This window comes from Sinohyriopsis cumingii, chromosome 7 (assembly GCF_028554795.1).
Source record: "Sinohyriopsis cumingii isolate HCF-2022 chromosome 7, ASM2855479v2, whole genome shotgun sequence".
Taxonomy (NCBI): Eukaryota; Metazoa; Mollusca; class Bivalvia; order Unionida; family Unionidae; genus Sinohyriopsis; species Sinohyriopsis cumingii.
The window spans coordinates 12453994-12481059 of NC_142967.1; the positions used below are offsets into that span (position 1 = coordinate 12453994).

General features: G+C 35.5%; 1 protein-coding gene across 1 annotated transcript in view; it reads left to right on the forward strand.

The window, feature by feature from the left end:
- The window catches only part of LOC149794746 (uncharacterized), a 159799-nt gene that overhangs the window by 77911 nt on the left and 54822 nt on the right, over positions 1 to 27066 (forward strand). Inside the window, exons 20-21 of the mRNA XM_089966230.1 lie at positions 10809 to 10976; positions 24042 to 25136. Of these exons, the coding sequence (XP_089822356.1) occupies positions 10809 to 10976; positions 24042 to 25136 (1263 nt within the window). The remainder of the gene's footprint in view (positions 1 to 10808; positions 10977 to 24041; positions 25137 to 27066) is intronic.

The following is a 27066-nucleotide window of genomic DNA, read 5'->3' on the forward strand; positions in this document are numbered from 1 at the left end:
AAATGAGAAACAATTCTAACTACAGTGTGGTAAAACTGATCATAAAACAATAGCAGCAGAAATTATGATGACCTTCACCAAGTTTACTAAACATTTTGTACCATTGTTTTTGTTTTATTAAAGTATATAAAACTAATATCTTCAAAAAACTAATAAAATTTGCATCAGAATGGTGTATGTTTTGTTATCATTTATGAATCTTGATGCTCACAACTGCATTTTTGAAAAATGACTTGAAAGAAAAAAACATTGTTTAAACAACTTATCTTAATTTTTTATGGAATTTTTTGTGTCCATGACAATCAATGAAATTCTCCTAATATTATGTGAATAAAATCAAGACAATTCAGTTTCAAGTATTTTGGTCAGGATTTGAAAGTCTTAGTACAGTTAATTCAAAAGTTTTAATAATTTTACTAAAATTGGTCAACAAAACTTCTCAAACATTTTTTGCATCACATTCTAAAACATCTATCAATGCAGATTATTCCTGTAACCAAGCTCAAAAATCATCCCATCCCATTCCTCTGGAAAGCCTTTAAATTCTATTTGATTGTCACATTCACTGTTGAACAGTGCTCAAAGTCTTGCATCATTGTTTTGGTTAGCTTCACGCAGTTGTAATTTATTTTATTTGAATCATTATTTTCATCAGAATCTTCAGTTTCAATATCACTACCCTCACTATTAACTTCCAAGTTGTTGTCTATGTTTTTATTGATTGATTTTGATTTAGTAAAGTACTAATCCAAACAGATTTTGTAAAATTTCTCTGCAAGTATATGCTTTGGTCATTTCCTTATGTGATGATGAACACATCGTTTTTGGTGCATAACATGTGTCTATGAGACTACAAATACAAAGTAGATTACAACTGCAGTGTATTCAGGATATAATCAGATACTTGTTGTATTCAGGATAAAATGACATAATATGACCATAGTTGTATTCAGGATAAGGTGACATACCATGACCATAGTTGTATTCAGGATGAAATGACATACTATGACCATAGTTGTATTCAGGATAAAATGACATACTATAACCATAGTTGTATTCAGGATGAAATGACATAATATGACCATAGTTGTATTCAGGATAAAATGACATACTATGACCATAGTTGTATTCAGGATGAAATGACATAATATGACCATAGTTGTATTCAGGATGAAATGACATAATATGACCATAGTTGTATTCAGGATAAAATGACATACTATGACCATAGTTGTATTCAGGATGAAATGACATAATATGACCATAGTTGTATTCAGGATGAAATGACATAATATGACCATAGTTGTATTCAGGATAAAATGACATACTATAACCATAGTTGTATTCAGGATGAAATGACATACCATGACCATAGTTGTATTCAGGATGAAATGACATAATATGACCATAGTTGTATTCAGGATAAAATGACATACTATAACCATAGTTGTATTCAGGATGAAATGACATAATATGACCATAGTTGTATTCAGGATGAAATGACATAATATGACCATAGTTGTATTCAGGATAAAATGACATACTATGACCATAGTTGTATTCAGGATGAAATGACATAATATGACCATAGTTGTATTCAGGATGAAATGACATAATATGACCATAGTTGTATTCAGGATGAAATGACATACCATGACCATAGTTGTATTCAGGATGAAATGACATAATATGACCATAGTTGTATTCAGGATGAAATGACATAATATGACCATAGTTGTATTCAGGATAAAATGACATACTATGACCATAGTTGTATTCAGGATGAAATGACATAACATGACCATAGTTGTATTCAGGATGAAATGACATACCATGACCATAGTTGTATTCAGGATGAAATGACATACCATGACCATAGTTGTATTCAGGATGAAATGACATAATATGACCACAGTTGTATTCAGGGTGAAATGACATACTATAACCATAGTTGTATTCAGGATGAAATGACATAATATGACCATAGTTGTATTCAGGATGAAATGACATACCATGACCATAGTTGTATTCAGGATGAAATGACATACCATGACCATAGTTTTATTCAGGATGAAATGACATACCATGACCATAGTTGTATTCAGGATGAAATGACATACCATGACCATAGTTGTATTCAGGATGAAATGACATACCATGACCATAGTTGTATTCAGGATGAAATGACATAATATGACCATAGTTGTATTCAGGATGAAATGACATACCATGACCATAGTTTTATTCAGGATGAAATGACATACCATGACCATAGTTGTATTCAGGATGAAATGACATACCATGACCATAGTTGTATTCAGGATGAAATGACATACCATGACCATAGTTGTATTCAGGATGAAATGACATAATATGACCATAGTTGTATTCAGGATGAAATGACATACCATGACCATAGTTGTATTCAGGATGAAATGACATACTATAACCATAGTTGTATTCAGGATGAAATGACATAATATGACCATAGTTGTATTCAGGATGAAATGACATAATATGACCATAGTTGTATTCAGGATGAAATGACATAATATGACCATAGTTGTATTCAGGATGAAATGACATACTATGACCATAGTTGTATTCAGGATGAAATGACATACCATGACCATAGTTGTATTCAGGATGAAATGACATACCATGACCATAGTTGTATTCAGGATGAAATGACATACCATGACCATAGTTGTATTCAGGATGAAATGACATACCATGACCATAGTTGTATTCAGGATGAAATGACATACCATGACCATAGTTGTATTCAGGATGAAATGACATACCATGACCATAGTTGTATTCAGGATGAAATGACATACCATGACCATAGTTGTATTCAGGATGAAATGACATACCATGACCATAGTTGTATTCAGGATGAAATGACATACCATGACCATAGTTGTATTCAGGATGAAATGACATAATATGACCATAGTTGTATTCAGGATGAAATGACATACCGTGACCATAGTTGTATTCAGGATGAAATGACATACTGTGACCATAGTTGTATTCAGGATGAAATGACATACTGTGACCATAGTTGTATTCAGGATGAAATGACATAATATGACCATAGTTGTATTCAGGATGAAATGACATAATATGACCATAGTTGTATTCAGGATGAAATGACATAATATGACCATAGTTGTATTCAGGATAAAATGACATACTATGACCATAGTTGTATTCAGGATGAAATGACATAATATGACCATAGTCGTATTCAGGATGAAATGACATAATATGACCATAGTCGTATTCAGGATGAAATGACATACTATGACCATAGTTGTATTCAGGATGAAATGACATAATATGACCATAGTTGTATTCAGGATAAAATGACATACTATGACCATAGTTGTATTCAGGATGAAATGACATACTATGACCATAGTTGTATTTAGGATGAAATGACATACCATGACCATAGTTGTATTCAGGATGAAATGACATACCATGACCATAGTTGTATTCAGGATAAAATGACATACCATGACCATAGTTGTATTCAGGATGAAATGACATACCATGACCATAGTTGTATTCAGGATGAAATGACATACTATGACCATAGTTGTATTCAGGATGAAATGACATACCATGACCATAGTTGTATTCAGGATGAAATGACATAATATGACCATAGTTGTATTCAGGATGAAATGACATAATATGACCATAGTTGTATTCAGGATGAAATGACATACCATGACCATAGTTGTATTCAGGATGAAATGACATACCATGACCATAGTTGTATTCAGGATGAAATGACATAATATGACCATAGTTGTATTCAGGATGAAATGACATACCATGACCATAGTTGTATTCAGGATGAAATGACATACCATGACCATAGTTGTATTCAGGATGAAATGACATAATATGACCATAGTTGTATTCAGGATGAAATGACATACCATGACCATAGTTGTATTCAGGATGAAATGACATAATATGACCATAGTTGTATTCAGGATGAAATGACATACCATGACCATAGTTGTATTCAGGATGAAATGACATACCATGACCATAGTTGTATTCAGGATGAAATGACATAATATGACCATAGTTGTATTCAGGATGAAATGACATACCATGACCATAGTTCTATTCAGGATGAAATGACATAAGATGACCATAGTTGTATTCAGGATGAAATGACATAATATGACCATAGTTGTATTCAGGATGAAATGACATACCATGACCATAGTTGTATTCAGGATGAAATGACATAATATGACCATAGTTGTATTCAGGATGAAATGACATACTATGACCATAGTTGTATTCAGGATGAAATGACATACCATGACCATAGTTGTATTCAGGATGAAATGACATACCATGACCATAGTTGTATTCAGGATGAAATGACATAATATGACCATAGTTGTATTCAGGATGAAATGACATACCATGACCATAGTTGTATTCAGGATGAAATGACATAATATGACCATAGTTGTATTCAGGATGAAATGACATACCATGACCATAGTTGTATTCAGGATGAAATGACATAATATGACCATAGTTGTATTCAGGATGAAATGACATACTATGACCATAGTTGTATTCAGGATGAAATGACATACCATGACCATAGTTGTATTCAGGATAAAATGACATACTATGACCATAGTTGTATTCAGGATGAAATGACATAATATGACCATAGTCGTATTCAGGATGAAATGACATAATATGACCATAGTCGTATTCAGGATGAAATGACATACTATGACCATAGTTGTATTCAGGATGAAATGACATAATATGACCATAGTTGTATTCAGGATAAAATGACATACTATGACCATAGTTGTATTCAGGATGAAATGACATACTATGACCATAGTTGTATTTAGGATGAAATGACATACCATGACCATAGTTGTATTCAGGATGAAATGACATACCATGACCATAGTTGTATTCAGGATAAAATGACATACCATGACCATAGTTGTATTCAGGATGAAATGACATACCATGACCATAGTTGTATTCAGGATGAAATGACATACTATGACCATAGTTGTATTCAGGATGAAATGACATACCATGACCATAGTTGTATTCAGGATGAAATGACATACCATGACCATAGTTGTATTCAGGATGAAATGACATAATATGACCATAGTTGTATTCAGGATGAAATGACATAATATGACCATAGTTGTATTCAGGATGAAATGACATACCATGACCATAGTTGTATTCAGGATGAAATGACATAATATGACCATAGTTGTATTCAGGATGAAATGACATACCATGACCATAGTTGTATTCAGGATGAAATGACATACCATGACCATAGTTGTATTCAGGATGAAATGACATAATATGACCATAGTTGTATTCAGGATGAAATGACATACCATGACCATAGTTGTATTCAGGATGAAATGACATAATATGACCATAGTTGTATTCAGGATGAAATGACATAATATGACCATAGTTGTATTCAGGATGAAATGACATACCATGACCATAGTTGTATTCAGGATGAAATGACATACCATGACCATAGTTGTATTCAGGATGAAATGACATAATATGACCATAGTTGTATTCAGGATGAAATGACATACCATGACCATAGTTGTATTCAGGATGAAATGACATACCATGACCATAGTTGTATTCAGGATGAAATGACATAATATGACCATAGTTGTATTCAGGATGAAATGACATACCATGACCATAGTTGTATTCAGGATGAAATGACATAATATGACCATAGTTGTATTCAGGATGAAATGACATACCATGACCATAGTTGTATTCAGGATGAAATGACATACCATGACCATAGTTGTATTCAGGATGAAATGACATAATATGACCATAGTTGTATTCAGGATGAAATGACATACCATGACCATAGTTCTATTCAGGATGAAATGACATAAGATGACCATAGTTGTATTCAGGATGAAATGACATAATATGACCATAGTTGTATTCAGGATGAAATGACATACCATGACCATAGTTGTATTCAGGATGAAATGACATAATATGACCATAGTTGTATTCAGGATGAAATGACATACTATGACCATAGTTGTATTCAGGATGAAATGACATACCATGACCATAGTTGTATTCAGGATGAAATGACATACCATGACCATAGTTGTATTCAGGATGAAATGACATAATATGACCATAGTTGTATTCAGGATGAAATGACATACCATGACCATAGTTGTATTCAGGATGAAATGACATAATATGACCATAGTTGTATTCAGGATGAAATGACATACCATGACCATAGTTGTATTCAGGATGAAATGACATAATATGACCATAGTTGTATTCAGGATGAAATGACATACTATGACCATAGTTGTATTCAGGATGAAATGACATACCATGACCATAGTTGTATTCAGGATGAAATGACATACCATGACCATAGTTGTATTCAGGATGAAATGACATACCATGACCATAGTTGTATTCAGGATGAAATGACATAATATGACCATAGTTGTATTCAGGATAAAATGACATACCATGACCATAGTTGTATTCAGGATAAAATGACATACCATGACCATAGTTGTATTCAGGATGAAATGACATAATATGACCATAGTTGTATTCAGGATGAAATGACATAATATGACCATAGTTGTAGTCAGGATGAAATGACATAATATGACCATAGTTGTATTCAGGATGAAATGACATACCATGACCATAGTTGTATTCAGGATGAAATGACATACCATGACCATAGTTGTATTCAGGATGAAATGACATAATATGACCATAGTTGTATTCAGGATGAAATGACATAATATGACCATAGTTGTATTCAGGATAAAATGACATACCATGACCATAGTTGTATTCAGGATGAAATGACATAATATGACCATAGTTGTATTCAGGATGAAATGACATAATATGACCATAGTTGTATTCAGGATAAAATGACATACCATGACCATAGTTGTATTCAGGATGAAATGACATACCATGACCATAGTTGTATTCAGGATGAAATGACATAATATGACCATAGTTGTATTCAGGATGAAATGACATGCCATGACCATAGTTGTATTCAGGATAAGATGACATACTATGACCATAGTTGTATTCAGGATGAAATGACATGCCATGACCATAGTTGTATTCAGGATAAGATGACATACTATGACCATAGTTGTATTCAGGATGAAATGACATACCATGACCATAGTTGTATTCAGGATGAAATGACATACCATGACCATAGTTGTATTCAGGATAAAATGACATACCATGACCATAGTTGTATTCAGGATGAAATGACATACCATGACCATAGTTGTATTCAGGATAAAATGACATACCATGACCATAGTTGTATTCAGGATGAAATGACATGCTATGACCATAGTTGTATTCAGGATGAAATGACATACCATGACCATAGTTGTATTCAGGATGAAATGACATACTATGACCATAGTTGTATTCAGGATGAAATGACATACCATGACCATAGTTGTATTCAGGATGAAATGACATACCATGACCATAGTTGTGTTCAGGATGAAATGACATACCATGACCATAGTTGTATTCAGGATAAAATGACATACCATGACCATAGTTGCATTCAGGATGAAATGACATACCATGACCATAGTTGTATTCAGGATGAAATGACATACCATGACCATAGTTGTATTCAGGATGAAATGACATACCATGACCATAGTTGTATTCAGGATGAAATGACATACCATGACCATAGTTGTATTCAGGATGAAATGACATACCATGACCATAGTTGTATTCAGGATGAAATGACATACCATGACCATAGTTGTATTCAGGATGAAATGACATACCATGACCATAGTTGTATTCAGGATGAAATGACATACCATGACCATAGTTGTATTCAGGATAAGATGACATACTATGACCATAGTTGTATTCAGGATGAAATGACATACCATGACCATAGTTGTATTCAGGATGAAATGACATACCATGACCATAGTTGTATTCAGGATGAAATGACATACCATGACCATAGTTGTATTCAGGATGAAATGACATACCATGACCATAGTTGTATTCAGGATGAAATGACATACCATGACCATAGTTGTATTCAGGATAAGATGACATACTATGACCATAGTTGTATTCAGGATGAAATGACATACCATGACCATAGTTGTATTCAGGATGAAATGACATACCATGACCATAGTTGTATTCAGGATGAAATGACATAATATGACCATAGTTGTATTCAGGATGAAATGACATACCATGACCATAGTTGTATTCAGGATGAAATGACATACCATGACCATAGTTGTATTCAGGATGAAATGACATAATATGACCATAGTTGTATTCAGGATGAAATGACATAATATGACCATAGTTGTATTCAGGATGAAATGACATACCATGACCATAGTTGTATTCAGGATGAAATGACATAATATGACCATAGTTGTATTCAGGATGAAATGACATACCATGACCATAGTTGTATTCAGGATGAAATGACATACCATGACCATAGTTGTATTCAGGATGAAATGACATAATATGACCATAGTTGTATTCAGGATGAAATGACATACCATGACCATAGTTGTATTCAGGATGAAATGACATAATATGACCATAGTTGTATTCAGGATGAAATGACATAATATGACCATAGTTGTATTCAGGATGAAATGACATAATATGACCATAGTTTTATTCAGGATGAAATGACATACCATGACCATAGTTGTATTCAGGATGAAATGACATACCATGACCATAGTTGTATTCAGGATGAAATGACATAATATGACCATAGTTGTATTCAGGATGAAATGACATACCATGACCATAGTTGTATTCAGGATGAAATGACATAATATGACCATAGTTGTATTCAGGATGAAATGACATACCATGACCATAGTTGTATTCAGGATGAAATGACATAATATGACCATAGTTGTATTCAGGATGAAATGACATACTATGACCATAGTTGTATTCAGGATGAAATGACATAGCATGACCATAGTTGTATTCAGGATGAAATGACATACCATGACCATAGTTGTATTCAGGATGAAATGACATACTATGACCATAGTTGTATTCAGGATGAAATGACATAATATGACCATAGTTGTATTCAGTATAAAATGACATACCATGACCATAGTTGTATTCAGGATGAAATGACATAATATGACCATAGTTGTATTCAGGATGAAATGACATAATATGACCATAGTTGTATTCAGGATGAAATGACATAATATGACCATAGTTGTATTCAGGATGAAATGACATAATATGACCATAGTTGTATTCAGGATGAAATGACATACCATGACCATAGTTGTATTCAGGATGAAATGACATACTATGACCATAGTTGTATTCAGGATGAAATGACATACCATGACCATAGTTGTATTCAGGATGAAATGACATACCATGACCATAGTTGTATTCAGGATAAAATGACATACCATGACCATAGTTGTATTCAGGATGAAATGACATACCATGACCATAGTTGTATTCAGGATGAAATGACATACCATGACCATAGTTGTATTCAGGATGAAATGACATACCATGACCATAGTTGTATTCAGGATGAAATGACATAATATGACCATAGTTGTATTCAGGATGAAATGACATACTATGACCATAGTTGTATTCAGGATGAAATGACATACCATGACCATAGTTGTATTCAGGATGAAATGACATACCATGACCATAGTTGTATTCAGGATGAAATGACATAATATGACCATAGTTGTATTCAGGATGAAATGACATAATATGACCATAGTTGTATTCAGGATGAAATGACATACCATGACCATAGTTGTATTCAGGATGAAATGACATACCATGACCATAGTTGTATTCAGGATGAAATGACATACCATGACCATGGTTGTATTCAGGATGAAATGACATGCCATGACCATAGTTGTATTCAGGATGAAATGACATGCCATGACCATAGTTGTATTCAGGATGAAATGACATAATATGACCATAGTTGTATTCAGGATGAAATGACATAATATGACCATAGTTGTATTCAGGATGAAATGGCATACTATGACCATAGTTGTATTCAGGATGAAATGACATACCATGACCATAGTTGTATTCAGGATGAAATGACATACCATGACCATGGTTGTATTCAGGATGAAATGACATAATATGACCATAGTTGTATTCAGGATGAAATGACATACTATGACCATAGTTGTATTCAGGATAAAATGACATACCATGACCATAGTTGTATTCAGGATGAAATGACATACTATGACCATAGTTGTGTTCAGGATGAAATGACATAATATGACCATAGTTGTATTCAGGATGAAATGACATAATATGACCATAGTTGTATTCAGGATAAGATGACATACTATGACCATAGTTGTATTCAGGATGAAATGACATAATATCACCATAGTTGTATTCAGGATAAAATGACATACTATAACCATAGTTGTATTCAGGATAAAATGAGTTAAGTGGTTAATTAAAAAAATGGACCTAAAATTTGGAATTTTGCAATTTATGTTTTTAAAGTAAACACATGTGAGCTTTGGATATACATTTGCAAGCATGATCAGTTAAAAAATGGATATATAAAATACAGTTTGTTTGAAACACTAAGTCTTCAAAAGATATCTGCATTTCAGCATAATTGTTTGTATTTACAGTATACCCACTGTGAGGTGGAGATAATTGGTTCATCACAACCAAGTCAGGGCAGCTGCAGCAGTGTTGATGACCGTAGGCATTCTGTGTCCACAAAATCCTTGACTCCATCTGTACATAGCGCCTTTAGCTCTATCTCAGCCTCACAGTCTGCAGCAGGACACAGACTGGTAACTGACAAAATTACTACTTTAAGTCAACTTTTAGTTCCATCCCCACAGTCTACATCAGGAATCAGACTGGTATCTGCCATAATTACTACTTTCAGTCAACTTTTAGTTCCATCCCCACAGTCTACATCAGGAATCAGACTGGTATCTGCCATAATTACTACTTTCAGTCAACTTTTAGTTCCATCCCCACAGTCTACATCAGGAATTAGACTGGTATCTGCCATAATTACATCTTTAAATCAACGTTTAGTTCCATCCCCACATCCTACATCAGGAATCAGACTGGTATCTGCCATAATTACACCTTTAAGTCAACTTTTAGTTACATCCTCACAGTCTGCAGCAGGAATCAGACTGGTATCTGCAATAAATGTTAATTTAATCATTAAATTTTGGCCAATTCAGCAAAGTAAGTTTTAATAAAGTTTTATTTCAAAACATTTGTATGATTTTAATGCTGATGATTACAAGGATGGATGTCTTTTCTGCAATATTAGTAGCAACTGTTCATAAGTGATTTGTAATATTAAAGATGTAATACCACTGAGTGAACAGCTGTCCTTTTTGATGTTGCTTTAAAGAAATTATCTATGTGTGTGATTTGGATTTTTAACATAGCTTTTACAATATTTCAGTCATATCAGAGAAAGAAATGATCTAATTGGTAAGGTAAGATAAGATTTATTTAATGTTAGCATGATTTAAATGAACAATTTAGCATAATCTCTGATGAGCTTTGACCAACATGACATACAAAACAATAAAGACATTAAATCTAACATGAGTTGCAAGACATACAAATACATCATAATTCATAGATACAATTGGGCAAAACACAATCTACAGTTTGATATGTTCAAACAGCAACTTCCCTATGAAATATTAGCAATAGAAGACCAAACTTTGCATTGCAAATAAGACATTGAACTTATCCCAGCATCATCCATACAGAAAGTTATAGAAAATCTAAATAACAACAAAGCTGCTACTACCAAGGATTTAGAACACCTTAATCTAGGTGGATAAATGGTCAAAAGATGCATAAAAAAACTGCTGAATATCATTAACATGGGAGGACTCCCAGACATCCTAAAAGTTGGTATCCTTACTCCACTTCCAGAGAGGGGTAAAAACTAAAGGAAGTTACAGAGGTATTGCTGTATATACTCTGAGACATCTCAAGATGCATGAGGTAAGTTCTAAATGCATTTATTTAGGCAAAGTTTTATTGAAAAAAAGATACATGAATACTTATCTCGAGCTTGGCGCACATGATTATTAAAAAGAAATAGTATAAACTTGTTTGAAAAGTAATTTATTTAATTTTCTGTTTTCAGACAGAATTGAGTTACAATAGTTCAGTCTTGAAAGTACTAATGAACACACAAGTGTTTTAGTAGCATCAGCTGAAAGATATTTGCGAATGGAGCTGATGCGTCGCAGCTCAAGATATGCAGCCTTGCATATGTTCATGACATGTTGGTGCAATGTGAGAGTATTGTCCAGAGTAACACCTAGGTTTCGTACTGATTGTGTGAATTTAATGTTGGTGCTGCTGATATTGTTTGAGGTAAAAGATGTGAATGAGAAGGTCTTATTGTTGTGATCAGAATGGCCTCAGTTTTATCATCATTCTTCTGCGGCTTGTTACGTATCACCCATGATTTCACATCAGAAATGCACCTCTCTATGCCTTGGATGGTAGCATCAACTTCAGTTGGGTGGCTAGATTTGTATATTTGGGTGTTGTCAGCGTACAATTGGTAAGACACTGGATGATGATCTATGACACTTGAGAGCTACTGAGTGTATAGAATGAAGAGAACAGGTCCAAGAACAGACCCCTGTGGAACACCACAACATAGATCAACTGAGCTGGAGTGTATTCCATTTGCAGATACAATTTGTGTCCTGTTGACCAAGTAGGACTTGAACCACAGTAAGGCTGTATCATGAATGCCAAATACATGACTTGAATACGCAGATTGTACATTGCTTAAAAGACTGTTTGAATTCAGATGAGATACAAGCTGGGATAGAACAACCTTTTCTAAGACTTTTTATATGAATGGGAGATTAGAAACTGGGTGGTAGTTCTTTAAATCTTTATGATCGAGTGTTGGTTTCTTCAGCAGAGGCTTTACAATGGCAGTTTTGAAAAATGATGGGAATTCCCCAGATGAGAGAGAGAGTTATTAATAACATCAGTTAGTGAAGGCAATACTGGATCTAAGCACTCAAGCAGCAGTGATGTTGGAATTGGATCAAGTTCACGTGACTTTGGTGCACTTTTCATCAGGATTGTACGTACAAAATCCATAGAGATGGGTTCAAATGCTGCTAATGGTTGCCACTGTAATTCTGTATCCCATCTGTATGGTGATGACGAGTCAATTGAAATTGTGTTGTCAAGCTTATCTCTAATGGTTTGTACTTTGTCGCAGAAGAAATTTGCAAACAGGTCCAGAAGGTCGACTGGAGAGAAGATAGTTGGAAGTGGTGTACATTTGTTCCTTGACATTAGCTTGTTAGTAATTTCGAAGAGCTCTTTACAGCTGGAACTTTCCAGTATGTCTTCAATTTTCATTTCTTCTAAACAAGAAAGACCTACATGTTCTGTTGCATCACCTGTGATTTATTGTTGGGATGAAATAATTACTTTACCAGAAAGAATTCGCTTTTTCACTAAATAGAATGTTAAGTTTAAACATTATCCACATAAATTAATTTTTTTTTAAACTCTACAACAATACAAAAATAAAAAAATAAACCAGAACAAAAAAATAAAGAACAACAATAAAATCGTCCACAATTAATTTCAATCCCAAGAATGATCACTACAAATGCAGTAACTCCAAATGCCATAGCGCCATTCCCACAAAAGAAATTTACACGAGTGAACACCTGGCATTTGTATACCATATATACCAATGTTAATTACCACTGTTAAATTAAAAGAAGGAATGAAAATACATACCATGTAGCAAATGTATCCTCATAAAACTAATTCAGAATGCATGTTTTATAGCAAACAATACTAAATGCTTTACATGTTGACAATAAGGGAATAAGGTCGGATATACAACATGGGGAAAATACCATGAGACTGCCCATTCAGGTACCTTTAGTTCAGCAGAACTGGGAATCCTTTATTTGCCAGTCAATTGCTGGTGCTTGCATAACACACAATAGTGTAGAAAGTGGTTTCTTTGAATTATGATGAAGGGCCAGTCATTTTCACAAAATAGTTGCATCGATAAGGATTAACTTTTAATTAGTTTCATTGGCTTTTTTGCTTGTTTATTTAAGACTAATCTTTAGCTATTGTGCAGTTTGACCACAGCTGACCAGAATATGAAAATAAGGCATGTTCTTTGGGAAAATAAGGCGCGTCGCAGGGAGAAATGGGAGTCTTTATGTGAATTTCATGCATATTGGACCAGGAAGATCGATCAATATTTAGTGAAAACAAGGCTTTAAAAATGCGATGAAAACCTCCTGATTTTAGGTCCCAATCTCTATTATTTTATTCAGTCTCCCTACTTGGCTTTTGAAAAGTTCGTAGGTATGCCTTACACCCTGTTTTACAAAACTATGGTAATCGTGCTAATATTATGGAATAAAAGGCAGTTACACATCAATGTACTGGTATAGTTGCCGGTCAAAATTCCCTCTTAACACAAGTCAGTTTCAGAGTTTTAATGATTAACTGGCCTGTACTGCTGTCGCAAAACGAAAGACAAATTCGCAGACTATCAACATAAGAGACACCGAAACATCAAGCTTTACATTGTGTGGAAAGTTATGATGTTTATTCAGTCAGAACACAAAACTAAAATTGATTGATGTTGATCTTAGTTGATCTATATGAGAATTTTAGTCTTTATTATTACCACTCTTCATAAACATGTAAATTACGTGGTTATATGCCTTATACAATTAAACCTGCATACCTTTTAAAAATATTATCTCCATTTGTAGGATCACTTGCATCATTAAAAATGAGTAACTCATGAGTTCATGATTCAACGTAAATGAAACAGCCATTAAAGACTAGCTGAAATGTTATCTGGAAGAATGTGATTTGGTCAAAACAATGAATAAAGCAAAATCTGCATCTGATATGTTTGGGAATAAGTAAGGATTTAAGTGATGATATGCATGCTTTGCACTGTGTAAGTACTGTACATTATAGTTAAGCCTGGTCTCCTGGGTAAACTCAACTAACCCATGAATTATGAAGTCTGTATTTACCTTTATTTAATTCTGTGTTGGAGAAATCAGAAAATATGCACACGCAAATAACAAAATCAATCATAGTCCTTTATAACATTTTAATAATTGTTGGGTCCTGAAAGTTATCTTTTTTTACATGCCTGTGTCTTAGGACATGGAAAAAATTATTGTTTCGTGTCCAAAGATTTACAGACATTATAGTAGTCAACAAAAAGACCTAAAAACTGTCAAGTTTGGACATTGGCCCGCAGATAAGCCGACCCCCCTTCTTACAGGCCTTTATATTTTTATAAATTATTCGGCTTATACGTGAGTATATATGGTACCATCACTCCAATTACAAGCAAGGTGCTAGAAACAATCATGCAGAAATCAAATAAGGAGCCAAACTCTCACCAAACCTATATATATATATATATATATGAATATGAATATATATATATATATATATATATATATATATATATATATATATATATATATATATATATATATATATATATATATATATATATATGTTTCAGTAATAATTTACACAACATCTTAGAGAAGTATAATCTTGGAACTCAAATAGATACAACTTTCATTGGTGCAGCCACTGTTGGGTTTCTTCATATCCAGGAAAACCCATTTTGAAATCCACACCCATTATAGACATCAGTGTCAAATAATCCCAGAGAAATACCCAAGGCAAGGATCAAGGTGAAAGTCCTTTCAGGGACATATACCTTACAATAAAATCACCTCATATTCAACCAACACTGTATCTCTCACCTGTAACCTTTGCCAATCCCAAGCTGAAGATGGGAAACAGTTTCTTCTAAATTGCTCTGCCCCAGAAGCAACACACATAAAACACATGTCCAGCTTCATTAAGGCCCCCTTGGGCTGAATGTAGAGGAAAAGCAGCTAATGTGATTACAACAAATGAAGACCTGCTTTTATAATGTATACTATGGCAGCCCCAAAATTTGCAGCAGCTCAGTATACATGTTCCAGGGTCTGTGTTTCAATCAGGAGACCGTGCAATCATAACTCTTTCATAAATAATGGTGTGACCACCTACTTAAAACTGACCACCTGCATAATATACGTATATATCTTTATAGCTGTGTGTATGTGATGCAAGAAATCTGCTGCTTAGCTGTTTTAGTTTACTGTACCCAATATACTGCTTGCATTTTTATGTTGTGCACTGCAGATTCAAACATTCCTTCACCACCGTGTGTGTGTGTATGTATGTGTGTGTGTGTGTGTGTGTATATATATGTATATATATATATATATATATATATATAATATAGATAGATAGATAGATAGACACACACTCACACACACACACACACACACACACACACAGACATCTCCCTCAATAATAACCGTGCACAGCAAGGTCCAAAAACATTGACTGAACTATAAGCGAGGGTGGAAGTTATCAAGGGACCTCCATAACAATATGAAATGATGCCATCCTTGCTGGATGTAGAGAAAACTGTGATGGAGGGGGGAGTGAGCTGGTCTGTTTAATGGCAGAATACTCATTTTAAATTCGTGTTGGGAATAATTGTAAATAAAGGGCTTTTTCTAACCAAGTTATTTATTTTATTTCCAAGATGCACAACCACTGATTGATCATTAACAATATTTCAACTTGTTTCAAGAACCATCATGTGTATGCGAAAACATTGTGTATTACATCACTACTTTATATTGTTGTTGAGTAGTCTGGTTCCCTGATCTGTATGCTCCCTGCATTGCTCTCTACAATAGTGGAATGCAATTCAAAGACCAGACTAATCAGGGGACCAGACTACTTATTGATTCAAATTCACAGTCAAACAAGATTCCTTTTAAAAATCCTACAATAAAAACCCAGAACACTTGGTTCGTGAAACAGCCATCATCATTGAAAGTCATTTTTTTTATTGTTCTAGTAGTAAAATATTGATGCAGTGATTTCATTGCAAGTAATAGTGAAACTTCTCATCTGTGAGGAAATCTCCAAGAGCCAATTCAGTAATTACAAATTAACTACAAACTGGCTTGTCATTAATAAAATGTATCTGTGAAACAAAATTATATGTCATCAATTACTCATTTCATTTGGTTGCCTTGCTGTCTTTGATCACAGTTGTGAATGAGTATGCTAATTTAAGGTAGTTTAATTACTGGTATGTTAAAAAAAAATATTTTTAATGGTGTTCACTCGACTGGGGCCGCTAGCTCTTACGCAGGTTGAATTTGCATGTCTTTTAACTTTTCATTCATTCCACCCTTTATTTGATTAAAAGACTAATTAATGTGGTAATACAAGGCCAGCTTTTTATTCATTGCAACAATACAACAAATACCAATCTGATAGCAACAAATAAAACATCATTGGCACTTAGGTTCTCACAGAAATGCTCGCGGTCATAGCTGTTATGGTAGATTGACATATTTCTTGTTGCACATTGCATTTATGATCATTACACTTAAACCAAACTAAAAGAGATAACTAAAACTCGCATTTCACTTGATAAAAAAAATTATTTACACTTAAACCAAACTAAAAGAGATAACTAAAACTCGCATTTCACTTGATAAAAAAAATTATTTAATTGGTATTTATTTATTATAGTGCTGCCTGAAGTAGGCGTTAACGCCATTTTCATTGATCAAAATTTCGTTGCATATGGTTGTTTATGGTGTACCAAGAAGAATGTAGTTTGGCAAGAAATTTTAACAAAATACATGACTTCTTATTAAAAGTTGATAACTTCATAATGTTGATTCATATTTCCAGGTCATATCAACCATTCTCAATGAAAAGCGAGCAATATATCAAGGTTTTTTTTAAAGCAATTTTGATCATTATTTTCTTTATGTTCAACAATTATGGGTCAAATTAGTAGTACTATCTAGTAAAAAAAATTGAGATCCATGACTGACTCCGTGTTATAATCGGGTTCGCGAGTTATCGAGGGTATGTATGTGTATGTACATATATATATATATATATATATATATATATATATATATATATATATATATATATATATATATATATATATATATATATATATCGTCTGAAAATTTTAGAAGAATTTTTATAAATAGCATGCATGTATCCAGTGCTCTTGTATGCTTTGTAGTGAAAGCGGAGGGATATACTTAACAGTAACATGGTACAATAATCATTTTTTTTACTGGTAATACAGCTTACAATGAGTATCAATTTATGAGTACTGAGTGACTAACCCCAGATAGTATGAGTAATAATTAGAATAAGTATAGAGTGACCACTGCTCGTATAATAAAATTAATTTGAGAAATTGAACCAGTTAGTTTCTGTGGTTTATTTCCTTGTGCTACTTTTTTAGTGCACTAAATTCTTACTGTGCATGATAATGTTAATGGTGGTATATTTGGTACCTTCCCTCATATTTGTGATCCTGTTACAAACATGACGAAAACTACCATATATACTTGCGTATAAGCCAAAAAATTTAGGAAAAAAATAAGGCCTGAAAGAAGGGGGGTCGACTTATCTGCAGGCCAAGGTCCAAGGCTGAAATTTTTAACGCTTTTTTCCCTCGATTTCCAGTATTTATTGTTTCTGTCAATCGCCAAAGATGAGATCACATGCCTAATGATGCCACATGGCTCATAAGATTTGTGATGTAGTGAAGTGAAACAAATATTTTTTTTCTAACTTAAGTGGTAGGATAATGAATGAAAAACATGTTTTAACGTACTTGACGTCTATTTGACAGATGTCCATCCACTAGAAAATGCAGCCATACATATTATTTGAGCCATGGTGGTACGTGTATTTTCCAAAAGAACCGCCATATTAGTAAACTCCAGTCAAGTATTTAACCCTCAGCTAATCAGTAATCATTAAACTCTTTGGTGTCGTACAAATGCACGCTAGCTTATTTCAGTGTAAGTATGAAAAGAATCTATGTAAAAAAATAAAAGAATTACGATACTGAAGGTATATACAACAAACATTTTGATCGAGAGTAGAAATACATGTACGATATTCTTAAAGGAACAATAGCGAGAGGCTGCATAGGGGTTTGTTGCGCGCACGCTTAGGAAGGGTAAATAACGGGGCAATATACGAGTCAGCATGAATAATTGTAAAACAATATAATTTGTGGGATTTCTTTGACAGGTGTTTTAGAAGTAATCGGCAGCCACAGTTTATATACTACTGTTTAGTTGTTTGTAAAGCAAAGTGGTTTGTTAGTGGTAGAGTGTTGTACAATAGCTACCATATGCTTAATCTGTGGTAAATACCTCGGGGATAATAGGTTTGTTTTGTTGCACAATGCCAATGACTTTACTAATACATGCCGACTCTCAGATGTATTGTTTAATGAGATATGGTAGTGGACATGGTTTCTGCTCAAAGTTATAAACTGTCACAATACTTGAATAATGTCCACGCTGAAACCAATCATATTTTGATCAATTGAATCACACTACCGGTAGTTTAAAAAAAAACACACAAATAAACAACAATGATAAATAATTATCAAATACAAATTGATAACCAACCACACATGGAAATAATTACAGGATAAGGTATATAAATAGTATACTACCACTATAAGGGGCTGTGAAAATGACAAAAGACGGGAATTTAATGAGGCCGGACATCGATTTGGTCGCCAAGTGGGTAAAAGAAGTGTGGGACTCGGTTCCATCAGAAATGATTGCAAAATCATTCAGGAAGTGCTGTATCAGCAATGTCATGGATGGAACAGAGGATGATGCTATATTTCAATCCGACAATGATGAGGAGAGCGAGAAGGAGAACGACACACTATCGGATGACCATGATGACAATGACGACGTATATGATGAAAGCACGCCCGTAACAGAAGCCAAGTTTCATGAACTGTTTGGCGAGTCTGATACAGAGCCAGATTTTGAAGGATTCTAAAAGTGATTGAACTTTTATAATTCATGATTTTAGAAAAAGGATTAATTAAATTTCCATTAAGACTTAACACTTTAGAATTATTTTTATTTCAACATATAAATTAGCTTTCTTACTTTCATTTTATTTAATAATGTGATTTGCCTAAATAAACGTATTCAGAACTCACTTTGTGCATCTTGTGATGTACCGGTAGTCTAGAAATTATGGGTTGGCTTATACGCGGGTCATGCACTTTATAACAGTTTTACCAATTCAGTTTGGGGGGGGGGGGGTCGGCTTATATGCGAACGGGCTTATACGCGAGTATATACAGTAGTTGTGAGTAGGAGGCTTTTATTTGCAATAAATAAGAATCAATACAAAATGTGATGTTATAATACACTAGTTCATCATCATCACATCCTTAACCCAAGAGGTCATTGGGGCACCACAGTTGACTTTACAACCAATTCTCTCCAACTTTCCCTCTTCTTTACTGCCCTTTTTGAATCTCCAAATCCCATGCCTGTCCACTCCTCAGTGTTGTCTTTCCACCTATTTTTATGTCTGCTCTGCTTCTGCACCCATGTACTGTGCCTTGCAAGATTGTTTTTGCCAGTCCATTACACTGGTCAAGAGGTCTTCATAGGATCTGATGGCTCATTGAATCCTGTTGTGGACTTCTTCGTTGGTTGCATGGTTAGTGTGAGATGCCTTCAGCAGAGTCCACCAAGCTGTGCAGAAGAAACTGCGTGAGATGCAGGACACACAGCTGAGCCAAAAGGCTGATGATATTCAGTCCTTTGCCGACAGACATGACATGAAGAATTTCTATAGTACTCTTCGTGATGTTTATGGCCCTGTAACATCAAGCACAGCCCCACTCTTGAGCTCTGATGGCAGCACTCTCATAACACTGAGAAGGAGAAGATACTGGATTGCTGGGCGGAAGACTTTGACGATATCATCAACAGACTGTCTTCCATCAATGATGAAGCGATCAACTATCTACCCCAGGTGGAGATCAACGATAGATTGGCTGACCCTCCAACAGTGCTGGAAACTCATAAGACCATTGAGCTCCTGTCTAGTGGAAAAGCTCCAGGAGCAGACTCCATCCCAGCTGAGATCTACAAGTCTGGTGGGCCTAAGCTAGTGGAAGCACTAACATAGATGTTCTGTGGGATGTAGAAGATGAAACGCATATCCCAGGAATTCAAAGATGCATCCATCATCCACATTTACAAATGTAAAGGCAATCGCCAATCCTGCAACAACCATAGAAGAATATCTACTCTGCATCGTGGGCAAGGTCCCTGCCAGGCTACTGCTGAATAGACTCACTGAACACCTTCATCATGGCCTAATGTTAGAAAGTCAGTTTGGCTTCAGAAAGGAGAGAGGCACCATTGACATGATCTTTGCTGCCAGGCAGATGCAAGAAAAGCATCTTGAACAAGACGTCCAGCTGTACACCACCTTTGTGGACCTGACTAAGGCATTCAACACTGTCAGCTGGGAAGGCCTTTGGAAGATCATGGCCAAATATGGATGTCCAGAAGTCTTCATTGAATTGGTGAGGCAGTTTCATGATGGCATGCTTGCCAGAATCCAGGACCAGGGTAACTATTCCAAACCCTTTGCAGTTACGAATGGTGTGAAACAAGGATGCGTCTCAGCCCCCACTCTCTTCAGCCTCATGTTCTCAGCAATGTTGTTGGATGCTTTCAAGGACAGCGATGTTGGAGTAGGTCTCCGATACCATCTGGATGGGAAGTTGTTCAATCTGAGGAGGCTTCAAGCCAAAACCAAAGTCCAAGTTGAGAACATTCGTGACCTCCTGTTTGCAGATGACTGTGCCCTCAACTCCAGCATGGAGGCAGGCATGCAACAGAGCATGGACTTTTTTTCCACAGCGTGCACCAACTTCGGACTCACCATCTCTACCAGCAAGACTGAGATTCTGCATCAGAGAGCTACTGGATAAGGTTACCTTGAACCATCCATCACTGTCAATGGCCAAAAGCTAAAAAATGTAGACAGGTTCACATACCTCAGCAGCACCCTCTCTCAAGCAGTCCACATAGACGATGAGGTCAAAACCAGGGTTGCCAAAGCCAGTGTAGCATTTGGCAGACTACGCTCAAATGTCTGGGATAGGAGAGGCATCAAGATTGCCACCAAACTCAAAGTCTCGCAGGGATTGTTCTCCCCACCCTCCTCTATGCTTGCTAGACATGGACTGTTTATAGCCGCCATGTTAAAAAACAACCATTTCCGTGTGAGTTCCCTGAGAAAACTACTGAAAATCAGATGGCAGAACAAGGTACCGAACACAGAGGTGCTCATTAAGGCCAGCATGACAAGCATCCACACCATGCTGTGTAAGGCATAACTCCGATGGGCTGGCCATGTTGTTCGCATGCTGGTAGAATGCCTACCTAAGAAAGTCTTCTTTGGAGAGCTACACCAAGGCAAGAGATCTCACGGTGCTCAAAAAAAGAGGTACAAGGACACCCTCAAGGCTCCGCTGAAGATCCTAGCATTGATCCTGACAGCTGGGAGAGTGTCGCTGCTAATCGATCTGCTTGGAGCAGTCAAGTTAATGCAGGTGCGGCAGCCTTTGAGCAGAAAAGACTGGTGGACGCAGCTGAAAAATGTGATCTGCGCAAATCCAGGAACAGCAGTTCTGCAACTCCCAGTCAGCAACCTGTACATCCATGTCCCCACTGCAACAGACTCTTCCGGGCCCAGATCGGACTGATCAGCCATCTCCAGACCATCCCTCAGTGACACGATGACATTAAATGGTCTTCACTGACACTGATGGATGAACATCATCGTGATATACCCAAGATATTGTGGTAGCATGAGATTGTACAGTTTGAACATAAATATAATGCCCAGTAATTAATTTATTATATCATTTGTTGGTTTGTTCTTGTCAGACAGCTCCTTGCTATTCACTGATTCACTGTGGCGCTTCATTGTGCACACTGACATGACTAGACACTGCTGCAAAATGTTTCTCACTTTTCTTGTATAATTTTTGTACATCCCTTCCACCGACCCCAACAGGTGATTATTTAGGTGAGCCCTAAACCAGTAATCCATTGCTAAGTTTTTAATTTTATGGGGAAATTTTTAAGTAGTCTTACAGCACAATCATAATTATTTTTTATTCTGTTGGAATATATATTTACTTCAAATGGTTAAATCTAGTTTTCAGAATAAAAGCTTTCACTGTAATGTGCTTTCACTGTACAGTCAAATGTGTGTGTAACAAGCGATTTGGAGAACCGGTGTTGAGAAATTATTATGAACAGGTTGTCATCATAAACTGGTATGAATTGACTGATTATAAATGGAACCAATTTTGCTGATTATTACCGGTATACACAATTAGTCATTTTATCTGAGTGTTTGCTATAGCAGGTTTGGCTAACCATCAACATAGTTTGCCTTTGGCTGTATTTTTGAATATCATGAGTCGTTTATTATATGTAAAAATTATATTAGTTTTATCTGTAATTTACTGCTCCAGTCGCCTAGTGGTCAGAGCGTCTGCTTGGATGCAGGAGGTCACAGTTTCAAACCCCAGCCAAGTCATAACAAAGACTTATAAAAATGCTACTTACAGTTGCCTTGCAAGACACTCAGCATTAAGAGGTTAGTGTTATGACTGGTCAGCCTGGTGTCAGGATAATGTGACTGGGTGGGACATCATTCTACATGGTTGCAGCATGATTCCCCAATCCTAAACATCACTATACACTGCCACACTGCAGACATCATAGCGATATGACTGAAAAATTGTTAAAGCTATGTTAAAAATCCAAATCACACACACACACACACTAATCTGTAGTTTTGACCAATAACAATACATTTTTTCTTTTATTCACCTGCAGGCTTTTTCTCACCCAGTAGAGATCCAGAATTCCTCAATAATCCCGGAGACAAGTTTTGAAAATCTCCACACACCGATGCAGAATACAGCCACTGGTCACAAAATAGACAGAAACAACTCTAAAACTAGGCGGTCAAGCTCTGACCCTGTCACCACCTCAGAGGCATTTTCACTAAATGAGTCATATGAAGCAGAGGTTGCAAGGTCACTTGGTCACTATGACAGCACTGACTTCCTGTCATTTACTCATGTGAGACACAGTAGGTCTGTGCCAGATAAACTTTATAAGAGTTATGAACTACCAACAAAAATGATCAGGAACAAGAAAGTGAAGAGAGAGAAAACTTTGTATGAGGTTGAATTGAAGAAAGACTCACATTTTTTAAAAAATGGGCATCATGACAAATACACCAGAGATTTGTCACCAGAGGTGTCTGTGCTTACATCACAACCTGTCTGTATCCATGATGACTTGGCTGACTCAGATAGTGGTACACTTACAAATGGTAGCATTTCGTCACATGACATGGACTCAGCAGAAGAAGAGTTTAGTTTTCCTCCTCTTGAAGAGGTTAGTGTAACCCACCAGGATGCATCAGATTTATCCACAAAGTTATTAAAAGAATCATGCAAAAATGCTACCAACAAAGATATTGTTGTGACACCAGTAAAATTGGCAGGTCAGATTAACACATCAGTTGCATCCAGACCTCAGATGACAAGGCCTATCATTACTCAAAATACTGCAAAGGATTCAGTCAGTGGCAGACAGAGTCTGGGGAGTGATAGGGCCACAAATAACACTATTTCTGAAGGTCAGATCAGAGGTGAAATGTCAAGTACATCAGTTGTTAATACACCCAATGTGCCTCAACCCAGAGGTGGAAAGACTCTCCCAGTGTCTAGTTCAGTGATAGATGTAGTGGTAATTCTTCAAAGGCTGATGGGCATTGGATGCACCTTATGTAACACACTATCCACAGTTTCAGAAAGGGTTAGATACAGCTCGGATCCAAGTTCTGGCAGCATGGAGAGTGAGAACAATGTGTCAGTCAACTCAACATCCAGGTTGGAGATCTATGACAGCATTTTGACTGTAAGAAATTTTCTCAATTGTACACATGATCATAAGCTAGAGCAAAATGTGTTTCCCTCAGTTTTAGTTGAAGGTTTAAAAATTCCTTGAAAAGTATGAAAATTGAACTTTTTTCATATTAGTTTTGTCCATCTTTTATTCTGTTATTATAACCACTTTGCTCAGCAAAAAATGAAATTGTATTTATCTATCTAACTAAAGATATATATATGTACATACAAACATTTAACAGTTATTTTAAGGCCTGACTTCATTTTTTGGAAGTAAAGATGAGCAAAGCTGTTACTTAGAGATAATTTAAGATCTAACATAATGTTTTTATAAAAAGCCCAGCACATTTGTTGCTTGGAGGTATTTTAAGATCTGACTTAATTTCTGTGAAAGGATAGGAACAGTTGTGGTTTGGAGTTTTGCAAACTTTAGTGGAAGGAAGTATAAATACACTGAGTTCATGTGCACATGGTCAAATTTTCATTATCTCAGAATTGCTTTTACTTCACTGAAAACTTTTCATGCCTGTAAGTTTAAAAATTGTTTTTGTAGTTTGTCCTCTAGATAAAGCTACCCCTCAGATCCAGTAGTACAATACAGGTGAAGGGAAGAAACTCATTACAACTCTTGATCTTATCTCCCCTAGATGGCTGGTGGTTGTGGTTGTTGACTCAGTTTTAGCCTTTACTTGATATGACATACATCATATCCTGTACCGCTAAAAATCAAAGCATATCTTGTGAATATTGACTATCCATCAACACAGTGGGTATAATATTGAGTGTATTTACTACCTATTGCAATCATTTTGTGAAATTCATTGATATTTATGGTAATTTTCATTTTTTCTGACCTTGCTCTCCAACACAATATGTCTGATGTTTCTTTTCGGTTGTTTATTTATGTGCACTACATGTAATTTTGCTTGTTAATGTAAAAAGAATGATTATTGTTGAACAGCTTTGTTTTTTTTTTCTGACTTTCATTATTATTGTCATTTCAGTTAAACAGCGATGACAAAATGTTCTCATTGCAAGATTTTATGTTGACGAGGACACTCATGATACGTGTCTCTCTTTTTTACAAATTATTCTTTCACTGTTTTTATTGTTATGTGTGAAAAATAGTAATTTCTATATTTATTGTTCTATTGATTTTGGATTAACAGTGATGAGGTTATGTGGCAAAGTAAACAAAGATGCACACGATATGTCTTAAGCACCAAGTGGTCTTCTAATGCTGTTTTGTTATATGTGAACACCTTTGGGCTGTTATTTTTTATTTATTCTTGTCATTTTAGAAATGAGCAATGCCAGTGTTATGTGCCTGAGTAAACAATGCTATGGACGATACATGTCTCACTTAAACAAAGTTTTAATGGTAGTAGTAGATTACCCATAGCTGTTTTGTAGCATTATGCTTTTTTGTATCCAAAAACCAAGGTCCAATGATGTTAATACATCCTCCTCCAGAGTGGAAATTGTCAGTATGACACAATCAACAATGTACCTAGCCTAGGTAGTGAGTAGAAACATCATCTTATTATCCCAACTAATTGTTATGGGATGTGGTGCCTTCCAGCTCAGGGACATTGGTCTTGTATGGCCCAGTGTGCTACTGGACATTGGTCTTGTATGGCCCAGTGTGCTACTGGACATTGGTCTTGTATGGCCCAGTGTGCTACTGGACATTGGTCTTGTATGGCCCAGTGAGCTACTGGACATTGGTCTTGTATGGCCCAGTGAGCTACTGGACATTGGTCTTGTATGGCCCAGTGAGCTGCTGGACATTGGTCTTGTATGGCCCAGTGAGCTACTGGACATTGGTCTTGTATGGCCCAGTGTGCTACTGGACGCTGTCCTTACAGTAGAGGTAATGATGCAGCTCATGACCTACCATCACCTCTCCAGGTCACATCAAACTATAAGGATAGGATTGT